The 10,570-nt window shown below is 37.1% G+C and overlaps 2 protein-coding genes across 2 annotated transcripts; both read right to left on the reverse strand.

Annotated features, from left to right (window-relative positions):
* Nucleotides 1–1,881: 1,881 nt before the first annotated feature.
* Nucleotides 1,882–3,467, reverse strand: LOC141800578 (rano class II histocompatibility antigen, A beta chain-like). Its single transcript, XM_074683191.1, has 5 exons — nucleotides 3,413–3,467; nucleotides 3,060–3,323; nucleotides 2,647–2,931; nucleotides 2,275–2,385; nucleotides 1,882–1,913 (listed from the first exon to the last, which is right to left on the reverse strand). The coding sequence occupies exons 1-5, from the start codon at nucleotides 3,465–3,467 to the stop codon at nucleotides 1,882–1,884; spliced, it is 747 nt and encodes a 248-aa protein (XP_074539292.1).
* Nucleotides 3,468–6,673: 3,206 nt separating this feature from the next.
* On the reverse strand, nucleotides 6,674–8,531 carry LOC141801408 (H-2 class II histocompatibility antigen, A-U alpha chain-like). The gene is made up of 4 exons (XM_074684448.1): nucleotides 8,474–8,531; nucleotides 7,343–7,606; nucleotides 6,978–7,259; nucleotides 6,674–6,891 (listed from the first exon to the last, which is right to left on the reverse strand). Exons 1-4 carry the CDS (start codon nucleotides 8,529–8,531, stop codon nucleotides 6,770–6,772), a joined length of 726 nt encoding a protein of 241 aa, XP_074540549.1. The 3' UTR covers nucleotides 6,674–6,769.
* Between the last annotated feature and the right edge of the window lie 2,039 nt (nucleotides 8,532–10,570).

The following is a 10,570-nucleotide window of genomic DNA, read 5'->3' on the forward strand; positions in this document are numbered from 1 at the left end:
GAGATCTCAACCTTATTTTCCCCCATAATCTTGAAGATATTCTGATTAAGATTCCCCTATTTGAGCAAATTCACTTGAAGTGATTCAATGTAAAAGAGAGGAACAGGATCCAGACAAAAATAAATTATATGCAATAAAAATATGAATAATAAGTTATATACATCGAATACATTTTTTACACATTGATAAACTGAGGAAAACAAGCAGTGATGTCAGGGTGGGAATACCTGGTGTGTCATTAAATTGAAAACAAAGAGGAAAAGCCATTATTCCTAAACCCTCATCAATCCTGCAGTGTAGCCCAAATGTTTCCAGATTTAACTTATAAAATCTTTGTTGTGGTTTTATAGAGCGCATTGTGACGTTAGCATCACTTTTTATATCATCACATTATTAGTTATGTATTAAAAATAAGCATAAAACATTGAGTGTTGATTAAAGAAAAATCAAAAAACTTTAGGCTGTTTAATGGACAGAAGACTGATAGGATTATGAGAAAACATTACTATTTTACTTTGAAACATAAATAATTTTTGTTCATAAAATACAGATTGTCTGGTGATTCCAGACAATCTGTCCAACCTTGTAGACCACGCAGCCCAGTCACTCACCTTTGTCCCTGAGACGTTCCTGAGGGCTGCAGCACATGATACCCTTGCATGAAAGTGGAACAACTTGTTATGTAATATATTATGCAGTTTGAGGTTTTTCCATTTTTTTTTACTGGATCCTATCAAGTTTGTTAGTACTTTAGTCATATATGAAACACTGGATAATTGTGAGGGTTCAGTTGCTGTTTGTAAAGGATACTTAGGGAGAAGTGAGAGTTAACAGTCTTGTGCTGTAGTTTACTCATCATGTGTGGACACTGTTATGCTAGTGGTGGCATTGAAGACTTGAGACCACATCACTCCTCTGAACCAGTTAAAGCCTCTACCCATTTATCAAGCTGTTAATACTGTTTGCATCCTGACAAGTTCCACTACCCAGCAGCAAATCAGCTATCTGGCCTGTAACCTGACAACAATGGTACACTTTTTCTGGTTGAATAAGGGATCTTAAGTTTTAAGGAAACCATGTTGTTGGAAAGTAAACTGAGGCAATTCTTTCTGAAATTAAAAACTAATGTGTTGTCATTTAAAGTCTGTGTTAACAGTGTTACTAGTGCTTTTATCTAAATGTATTGAAAGACCTCAGTTCATGTCAAAGCACTAACTTTGTTTCATTAAAACAAGATAATCGTGAACCCCACATAAAGAGTATTTCTCCTACCACAGACCAAAATTATAGGACATTTTTTGAAACCTGCAGGTTCATCTTCTCTCTTGGGTTAATGTATGAGTAAGATCAGTGTTTTTGGTTTCAGTAGAGTTTGGGTTCGAGTACACGAAACGTATCCAGTGCAGCTTTTTCAGGGTCATGTGAGTATATTATTGAAGTAAATTAGATTTTTTTTAAAATTGTGATACAGACCACTGTTCCCTCCATGATTATCAAGAAATATTTATATTCAGACACATCACATTTACTTTCTTTCAGCCTGCAGAGCTGTGTATACATCATAAAACAATTCTAAAAGTACAAAAAAAAAACAAAAATTTGACCTTTCAAATTCAACACTTTGACCTTCATTCTCGGCAACAAAATCAAGAAACACTGACTGATACTGTATTTAGACACACCGTTCTGAGTGTAAGTTAATAGAGTCCAAATGGTATATCTTAACTTTTCCCCTCGCTTTCTATGGAATATAAGCCCTCTGAAATCATCCTTTGAAAAAAAAAGGCATACTGACGAGTAAAGGATAGCATGTATGAATTGCAAAGCGTTGAGTAAATCCATATTTCACACATAGAACGGATTGTGATTCAGAAAAACACATCATTCATTGTTGGTTGGCACCAACTGCCGGCCTGGAACAAAAACAATATCAAAGTTATTATTTTTTTACAAATTTGACACAGTTGACTCTAAACTTAACAAGTTTTTGTCAGATTCCTTTTTACATCTACTGTGGTAGATTTGTCTGTCAACCCTTGTAGTTAATTATTTCATGTTTTAAAATTTTAAATTTTATAGATCAAGTTTTTGGTGACTCAATGCATCAGTGCAAAAAACACATGTAATGGCACCAAAAACAGAACATTTCATTAGTGTCATGTTGTGTTTTAAATGGTGCATATTTAGCTTTACAGTCATATTGCCTTAAATGCCAACAGCAGATGGGAAATGGATCTGGCTCTTGTTGCTCTTTTGGTTAATCTGTTTTCTCACCCTTTGTTTTCTTTGTGTAGTAAATCAGCCCAGCCACAAAGAAGACCAAACCCAGCAGCAGCGCAGCCGTCCCCACAGCTATCTTGTTCCTCTCAGCCTCAGGTAATGGATCTTTAAAAAAAAAACACCAGATTTTAAAAATAACCTCAAAATTATTGATTGTTCAATTCAACATAAGATTGAGCCCACATAACATTTTGTCTTGTATGGAGAATCCTATCACTTGCTAATTCTTCTTTATCTGACTTTGTAAAGGCAGCCACATTACCTTTAGACAACTCTGAAAGCTAAGAAACTGACCCAGACTTAACTAAATTATCTATACTAATCAAACATGAGGAATTTAGCTCACACCTGTCACTCTGATCTTACCCCACTCATAAATCTTTGGCTTCCCAAAGCTGGCGTGCTCCACCTGACAGACAATTTTGTCTCCAAATGAGTGTGTCAGCTCCAGATGAGAGTGGATCTGATAAAGCCAGTTTCCATTGGGCAGTTCCTCAGTGGATGTCACATCAGATGTCACCTCTTGTCCATTTCTCAGCCATCTCACTTTGATTTGTTTGGGGTAGAAGTTGTATACGCTGCAGATGAGCATGTGTGGATGTCTGCTGCCCGATGCGTCGGCTGACTTTACCCTGACAGAGGGCTCCATGGCTGTAAAAAATAAGTGCAGATTAGAGAGCGAAGGGATGGATCTTTTTGGAACCATTAGTGCTGAGTTTTCCTGCTGTGGGAAACAATGTTTAAAATCTCTGTGAGAATATGCTGCAATGTAAAATCACCTGGTTTTGAGAGGAGTTCAAGTGCAAGTGGGATGTTGGCCTTGCACTCCTCCAAATTCTTTTCCTCTTGTTTCAAAAACGAAGGGTTTTTGTTCAACTCATCAACTAAGTCTTTGGCCTTTTGAGTATAGCCGGTGTATTTCCCCACAGTGCTGTTGTAGTCGCCCCAGAGCACCTTATTTATGAAGATTTGGGCCAAATAAACAGCATCGTCAGACGAGGTATAAAGACAGCGAAGCAAACCACAACCAAAGAGAGATGCTCCTGTGACAGAAAGCAACAAATATTAGGTCATGATTGGAGTCAGTAAGCTCTTTTCACACATACAAAGCTTTAATTTTATTGTTACTCACCTGCCTGGGAGGACAGCAGAAGACATGGCAGTAAAATGAAGATGCATGTGTTCATGTTGACACATGAAACAATAGAAGTGAATTAGCCTCCAGTATGAGGAAGTTATTCTGAAAACTGTTGAACAACATTTTACCAAGTGGGTGTGTCTCACACTCTGTTTGTCGCTTCTACATAACCACCACCTTGTTGCAAGGGGAACATCCTACATAGATTTTACGACAACAATAGAAAGGAAATCAGTAATATAATCTTAGTGTTGACGAGTTGTTAGATGTGTCCTTATAACATCTCAAAGCAGCTAAAATCACACACCAGTTGATTGTAAAAACCTTTAATAACCAGATTAACTGAGAATTGTTTTTGATTTTAAATTTTTACAAATCTTAACCATTGATGCTAAATGTGAAGGAAAGAAGTTATATCGGGTGCAGGACATTTCGGTTTAATGTGTAGTTTGCATATGCTATAAAAGGGTGATTCTTCATTTAAGGGAGTTTTTCTGTCCCCAGGGTAGATTTCCGAGAAGAAAAATGTTTTTTGCAAAAATAAAAAAAGTTAGGGTTAGGTTTAAGAAGTTATAAAAAAAAATCACAGTGATATTTTAATACAGGAGGTCCTTGGGTTATGAACGAGTTCCATTCTTACAACGCGTCTTAACGGGATACTTTTACCCCTAAATCTCTAAATATCTATCCAAATACATGTATTATACTTCATATTCATGGGAAAACAGTTCAGACAATTAAAATAGATATTTCAATTAAAATAAAATAAATGTATAATGTAATAAAATATAGTACACTAAATTAAGATAAAAAATAACCTTCTCTATTTTCTTACGTACATATATTTATTGGCGTTGTTAAGTTGAAACGACATAAATCGAGAACCTCCTGTATTTTTTCTGTGTGTTGAAAATTCAAATGTGCAAGATTTTCACTGTTTTTGTCTTGTCACCTGTGTGACAGTAATGACATGTGACGGTAATGACAAATTTCAATTTTTTGATTGTGAATGATTGCGATAATCGTGCAGCCCTACTTTTAACACATTGATTCAAAAGGGTCTCAAACCTGTAGTTGCTGGGTATGTTTATAATCTCGTCAAGATGATCAAGACTTAGACATGAAGCATCTCGCGACAGCTGTCAGATCAATTTCTTGTCACACCTGTTGAAGATAGTCAGTGATTTTGTAACAGTTCTTGTGTGACTGTTTGTACTTAGCTCTGAACACATTTTTAAATGTTAGTTTATATTTTTAGTTTAAAAATAGCATCAAAGAGAACCAAATGTTTTGTTGAAACCTTTTTATTTATGATGGGTAACAGCACTGTTCTTACATCAAGGCACCATGCAGTAGATGGAGTAAATAGATAAATACGAGTCCTTCACATCAGTTAACTCTGTCCTGTTAGGTGTGAAAAAAATGCTTCGTATAATAAAAAAACCTGCCATCTTTACTTTCAAGTAACACCTGCATAAAAAAAACAGAAGCTGAAGGAGCAAGCTGCTACTCATCTCTTGACTGTACATTTCTTGAATGAGCCATTAACTAGCAAGAACCACACATCAACATAGTGTTTAAACGTTTTTTTAACGTAAGTGTGAATGAGGAATTAAAGGTCCCATGTTGTGCAAAAATCACTTTATTAAGTCTTTTCCTGAAATTTGCGGGTCTTTGGCTTTCCTTCCAGCCCACAAAATGTGATATTTAATGACATGACCTGTACTTAGTAGTGCTTGTGAATCTAAAATCCTGACCTAAAATGAGCTGTTAAGATTTTGGGGATTTGTCGACGTCAGCAATTCCCTTTTTTGACCAATCAGGAGCAAGTCTGACCTGATTGGTCCACCGGAGCAGATACCCCGAACCCCCTCCACGTCCCCACTGCTGGAGAGAAAGCTTCCCACCTCGGAAGAAGACAAGACTAAGTGGCTAGAGTTCATTTATCAAGGAAATGTGCCAGCTACACTCAGTGAAACTGTGCATGTGTGTGCTTGTCACTTCACGGCCGACTGCTTTTCCAACTTTGGACAGTACAACAGAGGGCTAGAGAATAGACTGGTCCTGAATCCAGGCGCATTACCAACCATCCACCAGCAAACTTTGGATCCTGGAAATGTGAGTATTTTAAATGCTGTGTGCTGTGGAGCAGATGTGAGAGCTTTTCCTCAGTGTCCCCCTGTCTCTGTGTTAGCTTCAGGATGCTAACTGTAGCTGTGGTTAGCCTGTTGTTTTAGCCTGTAATGTTACAGTAAATGAGCTGTTTTCGCTGTTTTCTAAACAGTTTGCAATTGGAGCTCGGTAGTCATGGATGTGGCGCCGCTCTCAGTGACGCAGAAGAGCGGGGCGGTATCAGTGGTGGCTCATTTTACATATGAAGGCCACGCCCACTAAATCAGAGCGTTCTGAACAGAGGGGCTATGAGAGCCTGGAAACAATGCTGCTGTGCTTGATTTATTGGCTTTTTTGACCAAAACATGTTACTACCATTTCATGAAGACATCAATGATCCATATTAAACTGCAGAAAAGGAGCAGAATAGGAGCAGAATATGGGACCTTTAAATGTTGGGGGGAGGGGGAGCAAACGGGGCATAGTTGGTTAAGGAGGGTTTAAATACTGGAAGGAGTGAGGTTAAGGGCTTGTTCTGCTCCTAAAACTCTGCTAAAATGCTTCACTAGAAGGAAAACACAAGACAGGCCTGATACTCATACCTCAGTCAGTTGAGATCACACCACAGCCTAAGAAACAATAAATTATGTAAAATGTAAAGATGTTTTCCAGTTGATTTCCAGTGATTGGACCACCTTCACAAACTGTATCACACAAAAAACTCTCATGTTAGGACTTTTCTGATTGTAGCAAATTTGGCAACCCACAAAGGCAAAGCACTACCATAGACTGTACATCATGATGCTGTGCTGTTTTTGTCCTAGATGTGTGTAAGTGATGATTTCTGTTGGTAGGCTCATCTTGGTGTCTTCTGCAAGTTAGTCATTGTTATTATTATAGATTAAAAAAACAATCCCTTCAGCATGCTCATAATTGTCTCAAATGACACCATCCCCATGGCAGTGGTTTCAAGCATAGAAATCACTATGCTGGATTAATCTTTCATAAGCTCCAAGACTTTATTTCTCCATTAGATCATCTAGAGAATTCAGTTTTCATTAAATTCAGTTTGTTTCAACGTTATTAACTCCTTTAATCATAAATGTCTCAGTGTAATGGCCTCTAAATGTTTTTTGTGTATCTTTGTAATAATCTTTAAAGGTCTTTTGTGACACTTTAAACTGACATGTTGCTAAAATCTGCTTTTCCTTTTCACTCGGGCTTGCAACAAAGAATTTATTATTGTTTAGTGTGTCCTTTAGCCATTAAAAATGTTCCAACTGCAACTCCCAACAACCCTAGAGTCAAGCCCACTCCACAGAAGACAGTTGCTCCAACACTGGGGTGACTCATTTCCACATCTGTTGGGAGAATAAGAAATCAAATTTATCATCACATCAAGAAAACATGTCAGTTTTATGCAAAAGTTCAAGAGTGCATCACTTACTCCAGATCCTTGTTTGAGGCCGGTCCAGGGCTAAATGCTCCACAGTGCAGCTGTAAATGTCCCCCTCCTCTGGTGTGAATTTCAGGGTGGAGAACTGGTGGAAGGTTTGATCTTTATTTGGAAAATATCGACTGAGTGACACCCCCTCTGTCACTGGGCTGCCATTTTTGGTCCAACTAACTTTGATCCCAGGAGGGTAGAAGTGGTTCACAAAGCAGGTGAGGCTGTTTTCAACTCCAGGCTGAACTTCATCTGCTGGGTAGAGGACGCTCTCAGGGGGGTCTACACAGGGTCAGAGGTTTCACTGAAAGCTTCAGTATTTTACAACAGAACACACAGGTCCTTCTTAAATCAGGTTTACTTACCTGTTTCCTCTGGTCCCTTTATCCCTTCAGCTTTGAGGACAGCCTGAGCAATTTTACATGTTCTCTTTGCTTTCATTGCATTTATGTAGAAATGAGCGCTCTGAGCTAAGTAAGTCTGGTCCATCACAACAAAAGGTGGACCAGTGAATACACCACGTTGTCTGTCAAAATCAGTGTAGAAGAGTTCTTCATCATCAAAGACATATTGAACTTGTGTCGAACCATCCTCTGGGCAACCCACAACATAGACAAATTCATGAGTGACTGAAAACAAGGAAATGGCAGCAAAGATGAATTAGAAACACTGATGCATAAAAGAGGAACAGTTTTATAAGCCCATATTACATCCTTGTAAAAAAAAAAAGCAGTGAACAGGTTTCTGTGCATATTGGTTCAGGAACCTTACCTTGTGAGGAGGTGCAGAGGGTGTTCAGCATCAGAAAAAGGAGGAAAGAGGTCTTCATGATTCATCCACACTACATTTCCATCTCATGTACGAATTTTTCCTTTCATCCACAAAATTTACATTTCCCTAAACTCCACAAAAGTAACAGGTGGAAGCATTAATTTATTCCGGGGATTTGACAAAAAGTATCATCATGTCAAAAAGCATTTACCAGAAATAAGAACTCCCTCAAACACTCCCTATTTATAAGAATGTAAACAAAAAACACATCAGATAAAAAACCTGTTTTTCCACTTTGCTGCAGGCGCACTTCTGCTGGCCAATGTTTTTACAGCTCACTCAACCAAGACTGTGGGTTCAGTGAACTTTTATACGTCTTTCATTGATGTATCTTTAAGATTAATGTGATAAGGCAGGGATTTTTTAGCAAGCGCCTTTTTGCTCTTAGTATGATCAATGCCTTTTACTTCGAACGCACAGTGTAAACAACCTTATGTTTTTCAAAATCTATGTATAAAATCTCATTGTTATCGATCACATATTGGTATTCTGTAATGCCGTTGTCAAAGCAGCCCACAACGTAGACAAATTCATTGTTACCTGAAAATATTGAAGTAGAGAAGAAGTCAAATAGCAATGTAATGATGTGAACAGCTAAATAATATTCAACTTGACTTAAAGTATGAGTCCACATAAGAACAAAGTTGTATATTTAAACCACTTACTTTGTGAAAATGTGCAGAAGCTGTTCAGCATCAGAATAAGAATGGAAGAGCACCTCATGGTTTGACTGTTGTGTGGTATCACCTCTCAGTGGGAACATAAATGAACTCTTTAGTTGTTGTCTTTCCTAAAAAAAGTCACTCCAGTCAGTTATCCAGGGGTCCCTGATCAATCTGCAAAACCCTGCACTCGATCATCAAATGTTAACCAAGGCAGTGAATCAGAACACCATAAAGGCTTCCCTGAACACACTACTTTACATAAACATTGACGGGAATACAGCGGCAAAACCAGTTTTGCCTGAGCAACAATAATTAAACTTGGTTGTGTTAGAGAAATGAGGAAGTGTAGTTCATAAACTTTTGAATCACTGTAGTGTTCACAGTGAGCAAGGCTGCAGTGATTTATTAGCTCTTTGATGTCACAGGTTAAATGCATCTAGAAAGCACTAGAAAAGAACATTCAAAATGAGAGGCTAACTTTGTAAAGAAAAGTGTGTAGCTTTACATATGATGGATGGCGACCTGGTTGCACATAAAAGACTGGCTCAGTTATACAACTTAAGGGAACCTTCATAAGATAAATCAAATAATTAAGAAAACAGCCCAGACTAATGCAAGATGACACATGTAAAAATATTTTGTACCTCATCTTCTTTCACATGATCCAAATGCCCTTCTCTTACCCTTGCCTTGCTACGGGAGTCACCAAAGGTGCATTTGTGTAGATTTTAATCTCTGGAATATTACTCAACTTCTGGGAGTGATTTTGGACAAAATGTTGGTTTTGACTGGTTTTTCCTTTTAAACAAACCAGTTATGCCCCAGTGTCATCTTTATCAATCAATATTATGTCTTCTGACTTGTCTGACATGTGTTCCCCTGTATTTTGTTAACTCTATTGCCTAACCACAGTAATTTCAAATTGATGATTCTCTGTCTTTTAAGCCTAACACATTCAGCAACTTGTAAATGAGTTGAAGTTGGGCATCTATTTTCATAATAACTCGTGTTTTTTCTAATGCTGGAAAAAAAAGAAAGAATAAAAGAGAAAACATTTGTTGCTGCCCTTGTCTTGCCTTTGATTGATCATAGTGATGTTTAACATATGCATTCTTCATCTGAGAGAAGCTCTGAGGTTTGTTACAAAACTAAAGTGTCTAACTCATCACTGCTCCCTGTATGCTCACATTGGCTGGCCTTCACTGGTATTCTTGACCCTCTTCCATCTTATTTATATAACTTAATTTAAATGCTGAAAGCAACAGTCTTTGCTCTGTGACTCGGTCACAGAGTCAGTCCGCAGAGTCTATCTTGAAACAGGAAAAAAGACTTTTGGGTCTGCTGCTACTGCAGCCTGGAGTTTGCTGAAGGAAATTTGGATTTGAGTGAGCTGGTCTCTTTAAATGATTTTAATAACAGACTGAAGGTCTTAGAGGAAGATGCATCAACTTATAGATGATTCAAATGATGAATTTATTATATGTTATCCAAAATATGTTGACACATTTTTCCTTTTTGTGTCATTTGTTGTAACTTTTTGGGAATGTGAGGCCGCTGATCTCCAACAGGATGCTGTCGTTTTATATATATATATATATATATATATATATATATATATATATATATATATATATATATATATATATATATATATATATATATATATATATATAATCTCATCAAGATCTTAACTGGCCAAATAAAGTTAAAGAAACAAACAGACAAAGAAAGTCCAAAATCAGGTATTAAAAACATTTTGTCTTAGAGAAGAGAATGAGAGCTATCTTAAACAGTAATGTTATTAGGACACTAGAGATAAAATAAAAATAACAAGTATTTTTTTTACTTACTTAGTTTATGGAAGGGGAAAGCAAAAGCCAGTCAGTGTTAAAGTCAAATTTTAGCCAGTAAGTGTTGAAGAAAGTGAGTCCAAAGCTTTACTTTTATACATTTAAACCATTGACTGTAAAAAATATTTTAACATGCAGCCCAAAGAGCTTCATAAAAGACAAGAGAGGCTGGAGGTAAGAAAACGTGAAAAGAAAATATTGATATAAAATACTTGAAAGTATCAACAGAAATAATATAAATAGGATA

The sequence above is a fragment of the Halichoeres trimaculatus genome, unplaced genomic scaffold (assembly GCF_033239565.1).
Source record: "Halichoeres trimaculatus isolate MK-OKI-2021-1 unplaced genomic scaffold, fHalTri1.1 fHalTri1_scaffold_12, whole genome shotgun sequence".
Taxonomy (NCBI): domain Eukaryota; kingdom Metazoa; phylum Chordata; class Actinopteri; order Labriformes; family Labridae; genus Halichoeres; species Halichoeres trimaculatus.